Source organism: Lissotriton helveticus, chromosome 1_2, assembly GCF_964261635.1.
Source record: "Lissotriton helveticus chromosome 1_2, aLisHel1.1, whole genome shotgun sequence".
In the NCBI taxonomy this organism is placed as follows: domain Eukaryota; kingdom Metazoa; phylum Chordata; class Amphibia; order Caudata; family Salamandridae; genus Lissotriton; species Lissotriton helveticus.
This window is the reverse complement of record NC_136058.1, coordinates 157,571,443-157,594,280: the sequence shown is the minus strand read 5'-3', so window position 1 is coordinate 157,594,280 and position 22,838 is coordinate 157,571,443. Positions and strand designations below refer to the sequence as shown.

Here is a 22,838-nt window from a genome sequence, read left to right as displayed (position 1 = left end):
GGTTTATATTTAAAAATGTGGTTATATAGAAAGGATCATTGCAGTCACCTTTGCATTGTTTGTTCTGCCCCTAATGTTCTGTGAGGGAAGACCTCAACTCCATTTGAAGGCAGAAGTTAACATACCATCATTAAAAAGATAATTTATGACTTCTTTACTGCTGCGTGAAACATTATCGATGAGGTCATCTCTGAGGTTTTGGGTGATGAGGTCTTTGACATCAGTGGAACAGTTGACAAGCCTGTGGTTGATGTAGTTTTGTTGATGAGGTGGGTGTTACCGTTATACGTTATAATCAATGGGGCTTACTAGAGAGGAGTACATTGATAATACAGTGTTAAATTAGGTTGTTGGCTAGGCGGATATCAATTTAATTGAAGAGGTTTTTATTACTTACAGTTTTGATGGTGGTATACTGTTTTTTTAGGTTTAGAGGGGCCACCATTGTTTTTTGCAGTTGGAGCGGACAATACGTCTATGGGAAATTTTGCATTCTTTAGAACTATTTTGTCCTCAAAATAGAGCTCACGAGGATTTTAGCCTAGAACTTCACATGGAATAGAAAATCAGAGATCTAGGAGCACAGGAGCATATCTAGCAAGAGAAGGAAATCAAAGCCTATCCACCTCACTGGCTGGATCACAGGTCATAAAATGATGAGAATGTTTTATGCGTAAAACCAATTTATTATTTATTTTGTTCCCTTTTTGCCCCTCATACCCTTATTCATATTTGTGTCCACTAGATTTTTCAAGGTGTTGGTCTAGGGGATAGGTGCTCTTTCGCCCTCATAGTTTTTCACCTCAGGCCTAGAGGCCTTTCCCGACAGGAATTTCCTTGGAGTCATAAAATGGTGGCTACCAACTGTCACAACTGTTATACCTGGAACCTGTCCCATAGGATAGAGTAGGGCATTCCAGAACCTTCTGGTCCCTTCTGGACCTCTGAGGGTCAGCCTATATAAGGCGGAATGTTGGTCAGCCATTTTGTCTTGCAGTGTAAGCTGGCTGGAGTTAAGGCTGGAGTATAAGACGGGGGTAGGATCATCAGAGGGCTGACCTCCCATTGTAGGGACGCTCCTTATTGGTTCACCACCCTTCTACCCTTATAGTCGTTGTCCTGACCCTGCCTGTAGGGGATCCTGAAGACCCTGGGCACCTGTACTCATCCGGTCCCAGCGAAAGGCGTGGGTGAGGGAGGTTGTACCTGTGGGAAGCCCCCTGACCAGTGAGGAAAGAGGCTCTAGTGCAGAGTTTGAGGAAAGGGACTCCTGGATACTTCCATCGGTAGCCAAGGGGACTGTGAGCAAAAGAGGAGTCATCAGACATTTTAATCAAACCTTCCTTCCCCCAACTCCCCGTTACCTGGGGTAGCCCGTTGTCAAGGAGTAGTCGGATTGACTGGATTGGGGCTAAAGATGTGTGCCTGGCGAGGCGTCGCCGAGTGTAGTGGCCGCCTGGTGGAGTCCGCCCTCGTCGCCCTGGGTCCGGTGACTGTGGCGGTGACATCGTGTGAGGAGAATCACCCTTTCCTTCCGTCTCTGATCAGCGCCGGCCCTGCTGTCTGAGCGCGTCAGTCGGCGCGTGTGGGCGGGACCGGAGGAGGTAGTCCTGCGAAGTCGAGCAGGCTCTGGCCTGAGCCGCTACTCTCCCACGCATGCCCGGTCGAGCCGCTTCCCTCAAGGAAGGCGGAGGCGGAACCGGACAGGGAAGCGCCTGGAGTTTAGCAGCGGCTCGTGTTTGTTGTTGTGCCTTCTTTCCCCCGCTTGAGCGCCACACGGAGGAGCTGGCTTGAGCGGGAGGGGAGAGCCGAGGAGCCCCCAGAGGCTGGTGAGCCACAGTGTGATTCGGTTCCTTTTCCTTGCCGCCCCCGGCGATCAAAGACACCAGCCCAGCAGATTCTCTACAAGTAAGGAGGAGGTCGAGAGGGGGAAGTTGTCCTCTTTAAGTAAACAAAAACAAAGGCAGAGAAGCAAGGCCTAGTATTTATTTAAACAAAGGATCAAGCCTAAATCGTGCAGCGCCCATAAAGACTTCCATAGGGGTCTACACAGATTGTTGTTTCCTACTGGCTATATAAATATTGGTACAGTGCCTGCCTCGTGACAGTTCTCCAGAAGAGTAAGTACTTAAATAAGGGAAGTGTGGAGGGTTAGCCAGTACTTCCTGACGTTGGTGGTGGAGTGGGAGTAAATGTGTTAACCATTCTTTTAGGGGAGTGCAGTCATTGCTCCCTGGGAACTTCTGTAATGTGATGTAAACTTAGAAAGCCAAATAGTGAAAGAGTTTTGGCAACTTTGAGGAACTTAATAATCTCATGATTAAATGTAATGTACTGAGCTGTAATTTCTGAAGACAAGAAAGCAAATAATATTTTTATAAACAAGCTTGTATTTTTCCAAACAGTGGTGTAGTGTCATTTTTGGGTGATATTGCATTGAATTACTGCGGGGTGGCTTGCAACCTTTACACATGTGCCTCTGTTGAATTTGCCTTACCCTAGGCCAGGCTACCCTAGGTGACCTGACATATTTAGGTTCCAACAAGTTTGTGTCTAGCGGTGGGATGTTGACTGTGGTTGCAACTACTCTGCAGTAATTGAGTGTAATCCACTAACCTACACCTGGAGTTTTCTCCTAGCGGCCCTCCTAATTTTTATTTTTGCTTTTTCCAAATTTATTCCTGGTGGTGGGGTGGAGGTAGCTTCAGGTTGCCCCTACAACTCTATTCTTTTTGTGTGCTTAACCTTGTGTTGCCTGTTGCAAAATGGAATTTGCACTGGAAAAACTGGACACTTATTCATTGGCCCAGCTAAAAGATTTCTGTCAACAAATGGGAGTGTTCTTTAAGCGTGGTGCCAAGAAGGGGGAACTCCAGACCAGTTTGAGGGCTTGGGTGGAAGCGCGCATTGAAGAGGGAACGGTGGAGGAGGAGGAATCGGACAGAGGTACTGTCATTGATAGGACTGCGGAATGTCCCCCGGGGGTGGGTGAGATGTCAATCAGCCCCAAGGGAGGGCAGCAGTGTGTCATCGAGAGGGTTGTCAGAAACCGAGTTAGCTGACAGGAGAGAGGAAAGACTGTTCAGGTGGGAAATAGCAAAAATGGAGTTGGAAGAAAAGAGGGAGGGGAGGAGGTTAGAACAGGAGAAGGAAGAGCGGAGAATGGCTCATGAATTCAAACTAAAAGAGTTAGAACTCCAGGCCCTGCAACGGGGACCCTTTCCAACTCCAAATGGTGGCAGCGAAACCAGAGAACCAACCAGGGAGTCCAGACCCTACCTGCCTAAGGATATAATTGCCAGCTATAGTCAGGGGGATGACATAGCCAAGTGGCTGGCAGCCTATGAGGTCTCCCTAAGAGCCCATGGGATCCAGGAGAAGCACTGGGGGGGTGGGTTGTACAAGTACATGCCTCCTACCGGTCGGGACACTTTGCTAGCCTTAGAACCGGAGGAGCAGACCAACTACCCCACCATGAAGCTAGCATTGATCAGGAAGTTTGGGTTAACCCCAGAAAAGTATCGCCAGAAGTTCAGGGGGAGCCACAAGTTAAGCACCCAGAACTGGGTGGACTTCCTAGATTATGCGAGGAAGGCATTGGAGGGCTGGGTACAGGGCAGTGAGGTGAAGGATTATGAGGGGTTGTATGATCTTTTTTTGAAAGAGCATCTACTCGAGAAATGTTTTCCCGAGCTGCGCCAACACCTGGTGGACAGCAAGCTGACTAATCCCCGGAAGCTTGCAGAGGAGGCGGACATCTGGGCAAGTACCCGGTTGTCCTCAAAGGGGACTGGAGGGGATTCCCAAAAGGCCGGACAGGGCGCCCCTCAGAAGAAGGAGGGGGGAGATAAAAAGCGGGAGTTCTCTAAAGGTCCCCAAAACAGTTTCCAGGGAAAGGGAACAGGTTTCACCCCTAAGGCTAACCCGCCCAGAAACCCTCATCCTGGCCAAAGCCAGCAGCCAAGGGTTGTCCACTGCTTCGAGTGTGGTGGTGTTGGACATTATAAGGGAGATGTCAGATGCCCAAAGAGATCACCCCCTCCCACCGGAGGAAAAGCCCCGGGAGTAGCTAGTGTAGCGCTTGGGGAGGAGTTGCCCTTAGATAAGGGGGGTGAGTGGGCGGGTGTCACCTTAGTGTCCCTGGGAGAACGGGAGATGGTTCCTAAGATCCAGGTGCCCCCAAATACTGTTAAGTATGGGCAATGGATCACCATCAATGGCCAGAGAGGGGAGGCCCTGAGAGATACAGGAGCCAGTATGACTATGGTGAGAAGTCAGCTGGTGTCTCCAGAGCAGGTGGTTCCCAATGTACTCCACCCCGCCGCGATGGCTGACGGCAGAATGGGCCACTATCCAGTGGCTGAGGTTCCCTTTGAGTGGGAAGGGGTTGCAGGTTCACTTCGAGTTGCCGTAAGCCCTGCCGTGCCAGTTAATTGTCTGCTGGGGAATGATATGGAGCACAATGCTTGGAGAGAGGTGGAATACCGGACACATTCTGCGATGCTGGGTACACCTGACTGGGCCTGTGTAAGCACAAGGTCTGCGACTGCCCGGAGAGGGAGTTCGCCTGGGTTGGAGCCTGGAACAATGGCCCAACCCGCTGCCAAAAAGGGACAGACCCGAAGACAGGAAGAGCCTACTTCGGCTTTCACACCCCATGTGACAGATCGGCCACCTGTGATGGTGGACCAGGAGTCCGTGGAGGGGGAAGTAGTTTCTCTGGAGGACCTGCCCATCCCTGCTGAGTGGCATGTGGAGGGAGGGCCTACCAGAGAGGAGTTCTGTAAGGGCCAAAAGGAGTGCCCTACCCTTGAGGGACTGAGGCGACAGGCTGAAGCCCAGGCAGCAGGGGACGTTGCGGGACACTACCACATTTACTGGGAGGATGGACTCCTCTACAGTGAACCCAAGGTACCCTTACCTGGTTCATCAAGGGCCTTGGTAGTCCCGCAACGATACCGAGCCTTTCTGCTGGAATTGGCTCATGCAATACCCTTGGCAGGACACTTAGGTCAGGACAAGACCTTTGCTCGGCTTGTCCCCCACTTTTACTGGCCTCAGATGAAAGTGGCGTCCAACACTTACTGTCGGACATGTGTATCCTGCCAGGCCAGTGGGAAAACAGGGGTGAAGCTGAAAGCTCCCCTGGAACCACTTCCAGTCGTTAGCACCCCCTTTGAAAGGGTGGGCATCGACATTGTAGGGCCATTGGATCCACCAACAACAGCTGGTCACAGGTTTATCCTGGTTCTGGTGGATCATGCCACACGGTACCCAGAGGCAATTCCTCTGAGGACTGTCACTGCACCTGTGGTGGCTAGGGCCCTAATGGGGATGGGGATCTTTACCCGAGTGGGTTTCCCCAAAGAAGTTGTGTCTGACAGGGGGACCAGCTTTATGTCAGCATACATGCGGGCAATGTGGAAGGAGTGTGGAGTGACCTACCGGTTCACCACTCCCTATCACCCCCAGTCCAATGGACTGGTAGAAAGGTTCAACAAGACCTTGAAGGGCATGATCAGAAGTCTGCCTGAAAGCCTGCGGAGGAAATGGGACGTCCTCCTACCCTGTTTGCTATTCTCCTACAGGGAAGTGCCACAGAAGGGAGTGGGCTTCAGCCCCTTCGAACATCTGTACGGGCACCCTGTACCCGGTCCGCTCAGCCTGGTGAAGGATAGTTGGGAAAAGTCTCCCAGGAAACCCCCCCAGGATGTGGTGAGCTACATGCTGGCCTTCATGAGCCAAATGGCGAAGTTGTGGAAGCAAGCTTCTGACAACTTGGAGGCTAGCCAGGCAGTCATGAAAGAGTGGTATGACCACAATGCTCACCAGGTGGAGTTGGAGCCTGGCCAGAAAGTGTGGGTGATGGAGCCTGGAGAGCTTAGTGCCCTCCAGGATCGCTGGACAGGCCCCTTTGAGGTGTTGGAGAAGAAGGGTAAGGCCACATACCTGGTGGACCTTAAGACCCCACGACAGCCCCTACGGGTGCTTCATGCCAACCGACTCAAACCCCACCATGAGAGGCCCGAGGTCATCTTAATGATGGTGACTGATGGGGGAGAGGAAGCGGAAAGTGAACCTCTCCCCGACTTGTTCTCGTCTCAAGAAAAGGATGGGTCAGTGGAGGGAGTGATTCTCTCTCCCACCCTAACTCCTGAACAGCGGGAAGACTGTCGCCAGATACTGGAGCAGTACTCTACGTTGTTCTCCCTTGTCCCGGGAAGGACTCACCTGTGTACCCATGATGTGGACACAGGGGACAGCCCACCAGTGAAGTCAAAGACCTACCGGCTGTCCGACAAGGTGAAGGCTAGCATCCATGGAGAGGTTGCCAAGATGCTAGAGCTAGGAGTTATAGAACCTTCCAACAGCCCCTGGTCCAGCCCGGTGGTGCTAGTGCCAAAAGCCGCTCCACCAGGCACCACGCCAGAACTGAGGTTCTGTGTGGATTACCGGGGACTGAACTCAGTTACAAAAAGTGATGCTCATCCGATCCCTAGGGCGGATGAGTTAATTGACCGGCTAGGAGATGCCCAATACCTAAGTACCTTTGACCTCACTTCAGGGTACTGGCAGATCTCCTTGACAGATGGAGCAAAGGAAAGGTCAGCCTTCTCCACGCCTGAGGGACACTTCCAATTTTGTGTGATGCCCTTTGGGCTCAAAAATGCCCCTGCCACTTTTCAGCGGCTGGTGAATCAGGTCCTCTCCGGAATGGAGGGTTTCTCCGCTGCCTATCTGGATGACATTGCTGTCTTCAGTAGCAGTTGGGAGGACCATTTGCAACATTTGCAAGCAGTTCTCCAGGCCCTGAAACAAGCTGGATTGACAATCAAGGCCAGCAAATGTCAGATTGGGCAGGGGTCGGTTGTGTACCTTGGACACTTGGTGGGCAGGGGGACAGTGCAGCCCCTGCAGGCAAAGATTGAGGCAATCATGGCCTGGGAACCCCCCAAGACACAGACTGAGGTCCGAGCTTTCCTGGGTCTCACAGGCTACTACCGTCACTTTGTGAAGGGGTATGGCACTATTGTAGCGCCCCTCACAGAGCTCACCTCAAAGAAACAACCTCGACGGGTAGTTTGGACGGAGGCTTGTCAGCAAGCCTTTGAAAAGTTGAAGCAGGCAATGTGTGCAGCACCGGTCCTGAGGTCCCCAGACTTCTCCAAGGAATTCATTGTCCAGACAGATGCATCAGAACATGGCATTGGGGCAGTGTTATCGCAACTGAATAAAGAGGGGTTGGATCAGCCTGTGGTTTTCCTATCTAGGAGACTGCTTCCCCGGGAACAGAAGTGGAGTGCAATTGAGAGGGAGCTTTTGCGGTGGTGTGGGCTCTGAAGAAGCTGCGGCCATACCTGTTTGGCTCACACTCCCTGGTTCAGACTGACCACCGACCCCTTCGTTGGCTAATGCAGATGAAGGGGGAGAATCCCAAGTTGCTGAGATGGTCCATCTCCCTACAGGGAATGGACTTCCGGGTGGAACATTGGCCTGGAGTGGACCACGCCAATGCAGACGGTCTCTCCAGGTATTTCCGCCTTAGTGATGAGGACTCCCAAGGGGTTGGGTAGCTCTCCCCACTTTCAGCTGGGGGGGACGCGTGTTAGACCTGTCTGGCCCTTTGCGTAGTCCCTCCAATTTATTATTTATTTTGTTCCCTTTTTGCCCCTCATACCCTTATTCATTTTTGTGTCCACTAGATTTTTCAAGGTGTTGGTCTAGGGGATAGGTGCTCTTTCGCCCTCATAGTTTTTCACCTCAGGCCTAGAGGCCTTTCCTGACAGGAATTTCCTTGGAGTCATAAAATGGTGGCTACCAACTGTCACAACTGTTATACCTGGAACCTGTCCCATAGGATAGAGTAGGGCATTCCAGAACCTTCTGGTCCCTTCTGGACCTCTGAGGGTCAGCCTATATAAGGCGGAATGTTGGTCAGCCATTTTGTCTTGCAGTGTAAGCTGGCGGGAGTTAAGGCTGGAGTATAAGACGGGGGTAGGATCATCAGAGGGTTGACCTCCCATTGTAGGGACGCTCCTTACTGGTTCACCACCCTTCTACCCTTATAGTCGTTGTCCTGACCCTGCCTGTAGGGGATCCTGAAGACCCTGGGCACCTGTACTCATCCGGTCCCAGCGAAAGGCGTGGGTGAGGGAGGTTGTACTTGTGGGAAGCCCCCTGACCAGTGAGGAAAGAGGCTCTAGTGCAGAGTTTGAGGAAAGGGACTCCTGGATACTTCCATCGGTACTATTTAACAAAAGAGGGGGAGGGAGAGGGAATAGTTGATTCTGTCTCCCCTGGCAATACTCATAAACAAAATGGAATCCACTCGGTGGAGTACGGTTGTTACCACAATGGTGGGGAGCAACCAGTGTTGTATAAATACCCCTCACACACCAACAGGCCCCTTCGTGTCATGCTTCATCATCGGGGTCTTCGCAAACCTCTACGGGATGCGGCGTGCTACGACTCACGGTTACGTAGGAGCACTATCTGTGAACTATGTGTTGGTGTGTGTGGATAAATAATGTGAGTGGTGAGGTGAAAGTGAAAAATTAAAAAATACCTGGCACGTGAGTACTGAAAACATTTTTAATTAGTCTCCGGCTGGTATCGTTAAAAGAGTGCTGGAGTGGTTGTTATCTACTGGTTAGGGTAAAACAACCATGTTAGTGCGTCGACATGTTTCGGAGTTAAAAGACTCCTTCTTCAGGACGAGGATGTGCACTACTTATCCCCACCTTACTCACATGTATGTAGATATAAAAGTGTGCTCTACAAAAATAAGATTAGGTGAAAATGTACCTATCTGTGTTAAATGTTGTAAGGTCCGTTGCGCCCAATTGGCGGATAAAGACACTTCTTCGGAGCCGCGTGGAGGGGTAGGAAGCCAGACAGCCCTAGAAGTAACCGTTGCCATAACGGGTAGAACGGACCCCCTCTGAACGTTTGGGCTCATGAGGCCATTTGACCTTTTACTATAAGTGTCTTTATCCGCCAATTGGGCGCAACGGACCTTACAACATTTAACACAGATAGGTACATTTTGAAGAATGTAAAGGAACTTAGCTAGAGTAATCATCTTAAATAAAGAGGCCCCGCCCATAAGGGAAAGCGGCAAACGTCTCCATCTGTCTGCGTTGACCTGGAACTCCCGTTAGACTAGGTCTAGAATTTCCTCCAGAAATCCGGCCTTGTTGAGTGTGATCTCAATACCCAAGTTGTGTAAACCGTCAATCACCACTTTAATGTTGACTGGGACCTTTACGCCTCTGTAAGAACAACATGAGCTTGTCCGGGTGATTTTATATCATGCAAATCTTTTAGTTAAGGAAAAACAACCGTTACGGATGTCTCTAATTTAGAGAGGTGTACCAAAATATCATTAGCGTATAAAGACACCGTCTCGGATTCAGCCCCCACATTTGTGAAGCCCCGATGTTGCCCTTAGTTCGCACCCAAGTCACGAATGGCTCAGTGGACAGGGCAAACAGCATAGGGGTTAGCAGACAGCCCTGCCTGGTCCCGCTCTTTAGTGAGAAGATACTTTAAAGAGTGATGTTCACCCTAATCCTTGCTGTTGGCCCTCTATTTGACAACTCCACCCGCAGCGAATAAATGGACTGAACACAAATCTCTTCAACACCTGGCGATGATACATTAAGTCTATGTAGTCAAACCCCTTTTCGAGCCTAAGGCCAAAAAGGCCCATGGTTCCTACGTGTTCCTCTGGTGATCCAGTAACATGTGGAGTCAACTGAGGTTCTGTCTAGTTGCCAGATTGGGCATTAATCCAGTCTAATTTCTATGAACTAGCAGAGAAATAACACACATGGGGATTTGCGAGAATTTTGGCCATAATATTGACCTCCGTGTTTAACAAGGAGATGGGCCTGAATGAGGCACATGCACATCCCAGTTTTCCTGGCTTGGGGATCATCACGAATGTTGCCAGTCGTAGGTCAGGCAACAGCTCTCCACTTCTTCACGCTTTTTTGAACATGGCCATAGGGTTAGGTCCCAGAACTGAATGGATTTGCTTAAATAATTCTAACCAGGATCCCGTGGGACCGAGGGAATACTGTGGTTGCATTTGGCCAACTCCCTCTGCCACTTCAGATAAGGAGAGCTCCTAATCCTAGTCTGCCCTGTCATCAATGCCTAATCTCTGGATGGGTAGTTCCTCAAGCAAGTCCGCTGTATTGGCTTAAAATGCAGATTGCCTTTTCGGTATAGATCCTGATAATAGCATGCAAAAGCACCTGCAATGCCTGTGTGTGGTGCCCCCAGAGTTGATCTTTGCCTGGTTTTCCCCCACCCATTCAGGCCCTTCTTCTCTTCTACTTAGCCAAGCCAGGAGTCAACCCACTTTGTAATCCACCTAATATAATTTCCTCAAGGTCATCAGGTAGTGTTTTTTGGGCACATCGTTGGTCAGAGTACAGTAGGATTTATCAAGGCCTTCTAGACTTCAGAGGTCTGTTTGTACTCCAATCATAGTATATAGGAAATAATGTGTTTTATATCGTTGGTATAATGGTTTGTAATTCTGTGGTGTTTACAATCACAATCTTATCACTTATGTATGTCACCAATGCAAAGTATCACCTTTATTTGTTGTTTATGTACGTTATGTGTTTGCTGCAGTAAAGCACTTGGACATAAAAGAGAAAAATTCATTTTTAATATATCAATACACCATTTTTTCAAAAGAAAAAGTTTTTTGTTTCAGTATTCTTCTTGACATCTGATAGAGGTCCCACATACAGGGGGCATAAGAATGAGTATATTGTTATGGTAGTAGAACCACTGTTTCTATTCTACATTAATCTCCAGGTTCTGTGCATTACTGGGTTACTCAATTGAGATTAATGGTTTACTATGAGGATGGCATCACTTCCTACGTAACTAAGCAGTCTGAGGATACCTGGCCTAGGAGTGGTCCCCAGTGGAGGTCGGGGAGCAAGAGACCTATGCACCCTCTCTATGAAAAAGTAAATGGATAGTTCCTGATCAGGTATCGAGAATTTGAACCATGTAGTGAAAAGTTGTTCCGGTCTCGCCCCTTCGAGGCTCTCCGGGGCACTCACCAGGCGCAAGTTATTTAGTCAGCATCTACCTTCTGCATCTTTCCCTCTCTTCTTCAGCTGCTGCGAAATCACCCGGAGCCTCACAAAGTTGTGCTTCAAGGAACATAGATCATCCTCTGCCAAAGAGATCTAGGTCTCTGTCATGCTGTCCGCCACTCTGTGCAGATCATGGCACAGCAGGGAGACCTCTCCCTGGGTGTGTCCTTCCAGGGGCTCCCAAAAGTCACTTATAGTTGCTGATGTGAATGCTTTAGCCCTGTGCTGCCTCTGGTCTTTGGATGCTCCCACCACCTGATAGTCATAGTCAACTCCAATGTTGTGAACTTTCTATCTTCCCCTGGGAGGAGGATGACGCCCCAATGCTTTTCACCATGATGCGGGATCTGCACCTACTGCCACATGTGGTTGGTGCCATCTCCCTCTCAGCGACTTGCAGCACAGCACGGCTTCCCCACCTGAACACACCTCAAATCCCTTTGTTTCCATGGCTAGGTCAAGGAGTGTGATCCTGCCCCTGAGCTCAGCCATCTACAGCCAGTGCTAGGGCTTCGTACCCAATATTTGTGCCACCATGTACTCCCAGTACGGTGGTTGTCCTTATAAGGTCACCAGCTTAAGGGTTCTTATGATGGTCTATGATGAGGGGTGGCTTAGCCACTGCACCTAGCCACTGCAATAGAATTACATGCCAAAGCCTACACCAGGCCGAAACAGTAGACAGTTGTGCTCTTAGTTCAAATTAATTGCAGCAATACACAATGGGCTGGCCGTCTTTCAGTGTTTTAAGTCCCACTAACCAAACAGAGCGCATGGCAAACACACAGAAAGGACCCACTGCCAGTGGGACCTCATTCTCCTTCCATGCCCAGCAGACCCAGTGGGTGCCGCTTTAGCTGCTGGTAGCCCAGTTCCTCAACCTTCCCGCCAGGGCTCCAAGCAGACAAACAAGCAGCCAATCAAAGGGGTTGGGTGACGGCACAATCTGGGCTTTGTCACGTGTCTCCAACCATCTCTGATGGGTCCTGCTTCTCTACCTGGCCTCTGTCCTGGAATCCTGGGTGGCATCAAGTTCAAGTTCAAGTTCGGGCATTTATATAGCGCACTACTCACCCAGAGGGTCTCAAGGCGCTGGGGGCAGGGGTTCATTATTTGTCGAATAGCCATGTTTTAAGTTCTTTTCTGAAGGAGATGTGGTTTTGAGTAAGGCGGAGGTGAGTGGGGAGTGAGTTCCAGGTCTTTGCAGCCAGGAAGGAGAAGGATCTGCCACCCATGGTGGGTTTTCGGATGCGCGGGACTGCGGCGAGGGCTTGATTGGACGATCTAAGCTGGCGGGAGGGTTTGTAGAAGGACAGTCGAGTGTTGAGGCATTCGGGTCCTAGATTGTAGAGGGCCTTGTGTGCATGGGTAAGAAGACGGAATGTAATTCTTTTGTTGACGGGAAGCCAGTGGAGGTCTTTTAGGTGTCCGGTGATGTGATCTTGGCGATATGAGTCTTGCTGAAGCGTTTTGGATGCGTTGGAGTTTTTTCTGTAATTTTGCTGTGATTCCGGAGTATAGTGTGTTACCATAATCCAGTCGACTCGTGACCAGTGCGTGGGTGACAGTCTTTCTTGCCTCGAGGGGGATCCAGCGGAAGATCTTTTTGAGAATGCGAAGTACGTTGAAGCAGGAGGATGAAACTGCGTTGAGTTGTCTGGACATCGAGAGAGAGGAGTCTAGGATGAAGCCAAGGTTACGTGCATGGTTTGTGGGTGTGGGTGCTGTGCCCAGCGCGGAAGGCCACCAAGAGTCGTCCCAGGCCGATGGGGAAGATCCTAGGATGAGCACCTCCGTTTTGTCTGAGTTGAGTTTTAGGCGGCTATGTTTCATCCATTCGGCTACTTCTTTCATGCCTTCGTGAAGATTGGTTTTGGCGGTGTTAGGGTCTTTGGTGAGGGAAAGTATTAATAGGGTGTCGTCGGCGTAAGAGATGATGTTGAGGTTGTGTTGGCGCGCGATGGATGCGAGGGGCTCATGTAAACGTTGAAGAGGGTGGGGCTGAGAGATGATCCTTGAGGTACTCCACAGATGACTTCAGTGGCCTCTGAGTTGAAAGGGGGAAGGCGGACTCTCTGGGTTCTCCCAGCTAGGAACGAGGTGATCCAGTCCAAGGCTTTTCCTTGTATGCCGATGTTGTTGAGGCGTTGTATGAGGGTGCTGTGACAGACAGTGTCGAAGGCGGCGGAAAGGTCGAGTAGAATGAGGGCCACTGTTTCTCCGTTGTCCAGGAGAGCTCGGATGTCGTCGGTCGCTGCAATGAGGGCGGTTTCGGTGCTGTGTTTGGCTCGAAAGCCGGATTGAGAAGGATCAAGGGAGTTGTTGGATTCAAGGAAGGCGGCGAGCTGGCTGTTGACGGCTTTCTCAATTACTTTGGCCGGGAATGGGAGGAGGAATATGGGTCGGTAGTTTTTGAGTTCAGAGGGGTCTGCTGTGGGTTTCTTCAAAAGGGCGCTGAGTTCGGCCTGTTTCCAGCTTTCTGGGAAGGTGGCAGAGTTGAACGAGCAGTTGATGACATCACGGAGATGGGGTGCGATGATGGAGTCAGCTTTGTTGAAGATGTGGTGGGGGCAGGGGTCAGTTGGCGAGCCAGAGTGGATTGAGTTCATTAGGCGGATGGTGTCTTCAGTGGTGATTCGGTTCCAAGCGCTAAGGTTGTTAGATGACAGAGTGGGATGTGCGGGGGGTGGGGAGGGTTGATCGCTGGGAGTATTTTTGAAGCTGTTGTGGATGTCAGCAATTTTATTGTAGAAGAAGGAGGATAACGCATCACAGAGTTTTTGGGAGGGAGTGATGTCGTTAGACGCTGCGGTGGGGTTGGTGAATAGTAGTGTCTGTAGTCTGTAGAAGTCTGTAGTGTACTGGTCGGGTGGGGCCCCTGGCAGCAGAGCCGGGCGCCTGCTGCCAGCCATGGCTACGACCCGGACATGATCCTGGTCTCGGTGGGTCTGACTCACTCCGCGGCTTGTCAGCCCCAGGCTGGCGTTGACATGAGCAGCAAAACACTGGTGTCTGATCTAGACATGCCCCTGCCTCTCTCAGCTCAGGAATAGGCTGACTCTGTGGCTCTCTTCTTACTCTTCATGCGGCCTCTAAGCAGATGGAGCACTTGCTTTCACGGGCTATGGCAACACCTCATCGGAAAGGGACCGCTCTCGACTTCGTGGAGTCTGGAGACACATCTGCACCATCCCTGTTACCGAAGGAATCTCCATGAGATGAGTAGTAAGAATATTATTCCTTTGTGTGGCAAAATGTCCTACTTCCAGAAAACTGTACACACATGCCTTACAGCATAATACTGTATGATCTCTTGTACTGATCTTATTATGATCTATTGATGCTTCTCTTACTATTATTCCTATTGAATTAATTTTTTATTTCATCTATTTAATCTAAATTATCATTTGTCATAACATTCTAAGCAACAATTCTTTCAACAGTGTATTAAAAAATAGTTTTTTTTCTTTATATCTTTCCAAATTGAAGGGTGCACCATTGCTACATCTAAAGTATAACTGCATGTGTCTGATATGTAAGAAGACACATTTATAACTATTAGTTCAAAATGCTCATCTTCTAGACGAATATTTCCCTTCTTCAAGCTACAAAATCAGTATTGACATCAGTGAAAATCTTAACATTTCGTCTTCATATATTCATAATTCTTTCAAAATCAGTCCAGGGGTTAGGGAAAATAGAGCCCATACAACTATTTTGATGGTCAAATATTTACAGAATCCTCTACTTGAACAAACTCCTTTCACGATTCTTGTGCTACACTTTTCATTATAGAATATTCCACTTTGTTATTCGTTTTGATAATCTGAATTGTTAAAACAATATAAAGATATATTAATTTAGCATAAAAAAACCTAGCACCCAAAACGTTTTTGAGAAAGTTGATGTCAAATTTTGAATAGCAACAGTTGTATGGAGATTATAAGTATCACACTAGAACCTGTTTGAAGATAAGATCACCACAAAATATGTAAAATTGGTGAATATGGTGTTACGATAAATGATGACTTCAAAAAAATTAAAAACTTGTGGAATTACATTTCAATTTTCTAATATATATGAATACTAGTGTGCGAGGTACCAAAAGATTCTAATAATAATAGTTATTTAAGATGCCAATCCAATAACAGATGGTCCTCTTGAACTGGAAATGCTGCAAATACAGTTACTAATTTATATCAACATCACTTGTGTATTACATTCCGTCAAAAGCGATGATTAAAAAAATACATTTTAAGAGCAAAAGACTTACAGGTCCCTGGCTGCTGTGCACTGGTCTGCCCCCTCCTGGCATTGGGAACCCTGGAGAGTGTGGTGCTCCCCTGTAGCCTTGTTGACTGACAGCAAACCCCACTGGGAAGGGGTAATGGTACATACTAGAATAACTGGTGTACAATTTGGGATGTTCTCTGTCCAGGTATTCCGAATTGAACACACGTTCTTGTGGCATGGCAGGGATACCTGTTTAAAAACACAAATGAGTGTAACAAATCTGAATGAAAGTTCCAAATATCAAAGTAAATCCATAGTTTCAATTGTATGGCAATTAAATGCATGCAGTAATAGCAGAATCCTTCCCTACAACAAGGCAAATGCACATGCACAAGATGTACATTCACTACAAGAATATTATCGCTTTACATTTGATGCAAGCTAAAGGGACAGTCACATTGGCAATTTAATGAGGGGAGCTTACCTTCAACCTTGCCAGCTTTATTGGCCTGGTGTATCAAACGGTGTTATCCTCTATGTCAATGAGGATTACATTAGTACATTAAAACCCATAATCCTGATAGACACCATCATAATTGTGTTGCAGTCCATTCCTTTTAGGAGGTGTAGATGGCTAACATCTGAACACCAATACCCCTACATGGCATACACTTACCCCACCACCTCTCAGTTCGCAACTCACACACTCTTACTGTGAGGAGGCAGAAACTTGTATGCTGAGTCCAGGTAGGTCCTTCTGTAGCCCTTGAAGGAAGGGGCCTTGCAGTGGAATTTTTCTGGCAGGGATTTCAAGCAGATTGCCAACAACTTAAAAGTTTGATTTTCTTTAGATGCACTGTTGTGTTCTTATCTTGTGTTTATTTGGTTAATGGAATTAGAACTGTGCTTTGGTGTTCGATGTTCTGTTCTGCTTCAGCCAGTACTGTAGCTCCTGCTGGAGAAGACGTACCTGTTTATTGCTTATACCATTAAAGAAGCTTTTCACTCATAATTGCTTCCTGGATTTATACAACAATTATTTTGGCGACGGGCTGGCGGATGAACCTTTTAATGAATTAAGCTGCTGAGAAGGAAATCATTCTGGGCGTTCTACAATTAGCGCTTACTAAGGAAAAGAGAGGAAATTGACTGGAAGATTGGATTACAAGGTACAATTTAATTGTTTATCGTGCACAAACACGGTGTGGGACGATCGGTCCACTGTTATTGTGTTTCGATATTGGTTTGACAGTTAAGCCGTTAGCATCTTTCAAGGAGATGCGTGAAGCCGTTAGCATCTTTCAAGGAGGCGCGTCATTCTAAGCCAACGCGCGAGCCTTACCTCCTTCTTCATTGCTCGAGGAACCTCTGAAACGCACAACGCCACATATGAAATAACGTACGTGGCGTAGCGTAAGATGTCACGCAACGTAACAAACGTGGAAGCAATTTTGGTAAAATAAACAAAGACATGTTTCCTCAAATTACAGCGCGCATAACCGGAACTCAAATAAGGCTTAATTATCTAAGTACACAGCGCACATAACCGGAACTCAAATAAGGCTTTATTATCGAAGTACACAGCGCGCAATATGCCCAGAGCATTAGAATATTAATCTCTACAAACATGCGGTAATCGAGAGTCCTGCTTGCTGTTGCCGGGGCATTCTTTGGAGCCCGTTTGTTTTGCCCGTATCACCTCCTTGCTGCCACTGCTGACCCGGGTCTCCTCCCGCCGCTGCAGCTCCGCAACACCTGTCGCGGACGCAGTGGGGGGAGACCTGCTGGGGGAACTACCGGACCCAGCATCCTTCGCGGCTGGAAGCCGCCTTCACCCGCGCCAGGAGGCGCTTAAATTCACGGCTACCCCCGGTGGAGCGGGGGACATACCTGCGGTAATCCAGAGTCCTGCTTGCTGTTGCCGGGGCATTCTTTGGAGCCCGTTTGTTTTGCCCGTATCACCTCCTTGCTGCCACTGCTGACCCGGGTCTCTTCCCGCTGCCGCAGCTCCGCAACACCTGAGCGCGGCCGCAGTGGGGGGGAGACCTGCTTGGGGAACTACCGGACCCAGCATTCTTTGCGGCCGGAAGCCACCTTCAACCGCGATAGGAGGCGCTTAAATTCACGGCTACCCCCAATGGAGCGGGGGACATACCTGCGGTAATCCCGAGTCCTGCTTGCTGTTGCCGGGGCATTCTTTGGAGCCCGTTTGTTTTGCCCGTATCACCTCCTTGCTGCCACTGCTGACCCGGGTCTCCTCCCGCCGCCGCAGCTCCGCAACACCTGAGCGCGGCCGCAGTGCGGGGAGACCTGCTTGGGGAACTTCCGGACCCAGCATCCTTCGCGGCCGGAAGCCGCCTTCACCCGCGCCAGGAGGCGCTTAAATTCACGGCTACCCCCGGTGGAGCGGGGGACATACCTGCGGTAATCCTGAGTCCTGCTTGCTGTTGCCGGGGCATTCTTTGGAGCCCGTTTGTTTTGCCCGTATCACCTCCTTGCTGCCACTGCTGACCCGGGTCTCCTCCCGCCGCCGCAGCTCCGCAACACCTGAGCGCGGCCGCAGTGGGGGGGGAGACCTGCTTGGGGAACTACCGGACCCAGCATCCTTCGTGGCCGGAAGCCAGGAGGCGCTTAAATTCACGGCTACCCCCGCGTCGCGGGACCCGCGCGGGCAAGCCGGGCTAAGCCCGCGCCAAGGGCAGGCCCATCTAAGCCCGTCCAAGACCGGAAAAGGCTGGGCTAGCCCACCCCCCTTGGTACTTCTACCAAAAGGACATTATAATAGTAAGCACGTTGTTATTTCTATGAGCGACTATGCACTGCTAGCTATTATATCGTGGGGACCCCACACCGAACTATTATCAGCTCCCAAAATCCTGTTCCAATCCGTCTTTTGTGCGCTTGCCCTTAAACGAAAACTGTCACTGTTATTGGTTAGCTGTTGGTGTAGCCTATGTACATACAATAGGACATGGCCACTAAAACTAGTAAAGGATCTAAAATTTCGGCAGGGGGAGGTGCCAGAGGGACTTTGGATGCCTTCCTGACAAAGGCAGTACAAAAGGGGGTGGTGATGGACGGAGCATCTGAATCAATCAAACACTCACACCCAGTCAAAAGATCTGGGTTTGATCCATCACCGTTCTTTAGCCCACTCTGCCACCCCAGTTCAGACATGGCTATATGCAAATCAGTCTGACCCTGTGCCTCATGGGAACAGTCCAGCCCGAACTGCCAAGCCATGCCTTCCCTGGACCGGAAACAAGCTTCCGAGGACCGGTTTCTGGCATTACAGCCGTCTTCAGCCCGGCTTGCTTGAATCCAGTGGCAAAGTGAGCAAGGGACTCAAGTCTGAGCATACCCTGCCACACATATGGCGGCCAAAGCAGTACAAAAGGGGGTGGTGATGGACGGAGCATCTGAACCAATCAAACACTCACACCCAGTCAAAAGATCTGGGTTTGATCCATCACCGTTCTTTAGCCCACTCTGCCTTGGCAGTTCGGGCTGGACTGTTCCCATGAGGCACAGGGTCAGACTGATTTGCATATAGCCATGTCTGAACTGGGGTGGCATCACAACAAGTTTAAACACACTACTTATGCCCCTTTTTCACCAAAGAATATAAATATTAATCAATGGAGACTCACACACCATTGTCGTAGGTTTACGGAAAAACCAGATAGTTACTGGGGTGGGAACTTACGGCCCGCCCAATTCACTTCATTTACTTCATATACTCCACATTGGACAATTCCCTTAACGAATCGATATAGTGCTTTCTCGGGTTTGGATGACCTAGATTGACAGGCAAGGAACTTCCCAGGGGAACACGTAGAAACAACTCTGTTAACTATAGTGCCACATCAAAACATGAGGGAAGACACCCTCGGTACCGTAGAGGAGCAATATGATTTAAATGTAACTGCTCTACGCAGTGACATAGCTGTGAAGGAAACCATCAAGCCACATGGGGCCGATAGCCAGCCTCTAACTGTCACCCTGGCTCCGATGGACTGTGTTCCATCAAAGGAAATTAGAACCAGTGAAAGCCCCCTCTTGTAGAACACAGGCGCCAAGCTGACCAATCTTTCTCATAGCCTCATATCTTGGAATGTGGCGGGTTTGTCAACTAAGGTCTCCCAGCAATCATGGTTAAATGTTGTGACGGAGCATAGCATAATATGTTTGGAAACATGGACTACAGAGGAACGCCACATTATAGGTTACCAAACCTTTCATACACAAGCTTTGGTTAGTGTACAGGGCAGAAACAAAGGAGGCCTCTGCACTTATGTCGCAACGACAGGGGACATAAAAGTTTATAAGTTTCTGAGTACGGCGTTTTATCAGGTATTGGTGTTTAGATGGGGCCAATCACAAAAAATAAAAATCATTTTAGTAAATTTTTATAATAACATGCCTCCTCACACAATAGAGCCTATAATTCATAATCTCATGACTAGCTTAACATCTTTAAGAGACCAGACAACAGGAGAGAAGGTGATAATCTGGGTCGGGGATTTTAATTGCACTATTTGCCCCCATCACGCAACTGGCCTCTGCGGCCTGGTCGACCACAGGGAAGATAGCCCTACTCATTTTGCCCACACAAAATTAGGTAATATCTTTAATGAAATCACCTTCCACCTTAATCTGTCTTTCGTGAATGAGCTATGCAACCCTAACGTCCCTTTTCAACCGACTTATAATGGACGCCGGAGCAATTCCGTAATTGACTTTACCTTAATGTCCTCTGATCATGCGGGATTTGTGAGCACATGGGAAACAGGTTCGGCCCTACTTAGTGACCACTACCCTATCTCTTTTACAGTAAAAATTAGCAGGGAGAAACAAATTATAAAGGGTAATCTCCCTTATACCCCAAAGATTAATTTGGCCGCTAAAAACGGCTATGTTATTAAATGGGAGAAGGTTGAGCCTGCTGGGTTCCTGAAAAAATTAATATCGTCATCCCTCGAAGACATTTTGGTATGTTTGGCACACGACGAGGAACCAGCTAAAGTAATGGCTTCCTTTTCAAAAATCCAATTAGAATTAAAGAATTTATTGTTTAGAGAACATACATCTGTCGCAAATAAAGCGCATGGGTGGTTCTATAGTAAGTGCACCAAGGCACTAAAAATTTTAAAAAAGGCCTTGGAAAGTACACCCAAAAATCCTGACCTAATCCGCCAAGCCAGAGGGACATATAAAACGATTATTAAGATCAGGAAAGCCACTCTAAAGACAGAGGCCTGGGCGTCTTTACGTAAGGCCGCACACCGGAGAGACAACACAGCTTTCTGGAAAGTGGTAAACGCTCCATATCTGCAAAGTAGAGTTGAGGACTTTATTGATGTAGCAATAACAGGAGACACCTGGGTGACCCATTTCAAACACCTTTACAATAGACCGATGAGTGGACCTAGTACAAACACTCCTAATGACATTATATCTAGTTCCAGCGATCCTATCCAGCTAACTACATTCCCCCTACACATAACTTTCAACTGCCATGAGGTCATCAAAGCCATCATTAAAGAAAGTTCATCCGGTAAGGCACCTGGCCCCAATGGCGTTCCGATCGATGTCTACAAGGCAGAGATAGATTTCTGGGGCCCCTTGCTCACGAATGTGTTAAATAAGGCCAACCAATGTGGGTTTGTTTCATCTTGGCCTGACGCTATCGTCGTGCCAATTTTTAAAAAAGGCAATAGAAATGACCCTATTTGTTATAGGCCAATATCACTCCTAGATGCACTTATGAAAGTGTCCGACAGAATAATTTTAAATAGGATCCACATCTGGGAGGAGGAAAATCAGGCTATTTCTAACTTGCAGTATGCCTTCAGATCTGGGAAAGGGACCGCGGAACGGTGTCTGAACTTGGCCTTACTTATTTCCAAATACACCCAGGCCAGGAGCGAAATATTTTACATCACCTTTGTTGATTTAACTTCCGCTTTCGACTGCGTGGACCACGACCTATTATGGAAAACCCTTTCAGATTTGGGCATCGACAGTCATATTGTAACCTTTATTAAAGAATTATATAAGGACGCAGGAGCTAGAGCGAGGTTTGGACGCCAGGGGGAGTGCTCGGATAAATTTCCCATTTTGAGGGGGGTCAGACAAGGGTGCATATTAGCACCCCTGTTGTTTACTATATATGTCAATTCCATCGGACAATATTTAAGAGAGTCACAACATGACTACCCTCCATAAATGGGACACCCGTGCCATTACTATTATACGCCGATGACGCGGCGATAATGTCATGAACCAGGCTAGGATTACAGCGGGTCAAATTTACCAGGTTTATGAGGGACAGAGGTTTAAAAGTGAACACCTCTAAAACTTACACAATGTCCTGTGGCCCAGGGTTAAAGAGGGTGTCTTGCCCAATATTTCTGGAAGGTCAAAAAATTTAAACAACTGACAGGTTCTGCTATCTGGGCGTAACCTTCGACAGGAGGGGGAGCTGGCATGCAGCGGTAGCTGCTAGAAAATTAGCTTTCACACGGACCATCGGCACCTTGAAAAATTTCTCCGCCAAAGTTGCCGGGAAACCGGTCAAGGAACTGATACACATTTACAAGGCCAAATGTATATCTACAGCTACATATGGTGCAGGGCTATGGGGGGTAGAAGATGCTCAGTCGTTACAATGTGGTGAGAACCAGTTCATTTGCCATCTACTGGGCGTCTCTAAATTTACATCAACTTACATGACACATATTGAAGCAGGAATTCCATATATTTGTGACACCATCAGGATCTCCCCCATACTGTTGTGGCACAAGGTCTGGGTTACCAAGGAGACTACTTTAAATAGAGACTTAATAACTGATTGTCTCGCATTGGACGGGGTGGCAAACACGGAGATAGGTCACCCAGAGTTCTTTGAAAACCCAGCTACCATGGAGGGGATATCAAGAGGTTCTTTGAAAAAGATGGTTTCTGCCCATCTAGTAAGTGTCAGATGGAATCTTGAGAAAAAGAAATACACTGTTCTCAGATACCAGGAAATTACTCACTGTGAGGGTCTACAACACTATCTCACCCTGGTCTTAAGCCCCTAAGGCCGCACACTGCTGACCCGCCTTAGATTAGGTACTTTTTTTCGTCTGGTTACCTTCCCTACCTGTAATGATTGGTCTACGGATAACCTAACTTGCCCTTGTAATGACACCTCAAAGCAATCAAATAAACACTGTATGTTATTTTGCAAATTCTACCATGGACCACGAAAGGCCTTCTTGATACCTGTCCTTAAAGCATGGGGGATTCGCACTTGTAGATTAGCATACGTGAAATTGCAACACTAAGAAGACGATCATGTTATTTATGCAGTCTCAAGATTTTTAAAACTTGTTATTAAATTCAGGAATACTATGTAGAGCCTTGTATTTTACCCCCAAGTATAAAAGTGTTTTATGTATTTAATCATGAAGTTTTTACAAGAATTGTTTGATC

The 22,838-nt window shown here is 48.3% G+C and overlaps 1 protein-coding gene across 2 annotated transcripts in view; it reads right to left on the bottom strand.

Annotated features, from left to right (window-relative positions):
* Positions 1-22,838, bottom strand: part of DMRTB1 (DMRT like family B with proline rich C-terminal 1) — a 575,348-nt gene that overhangs the window by 351,231 nt on the left and 201,279 nt on the right. For both annotated transcript variants that reach the window (XM_078670475.1, XM_078670486.1), the window contains exon 2: positions 15,400-15,608. In XM_078670475.1, the coding sequence (XP_078526601.1) occupies positions 15,400-15,608 (209 nt within the window). The remainder of the gene's footprint in view (positions 1-15,399; positions 15,609-22,838) is intronic.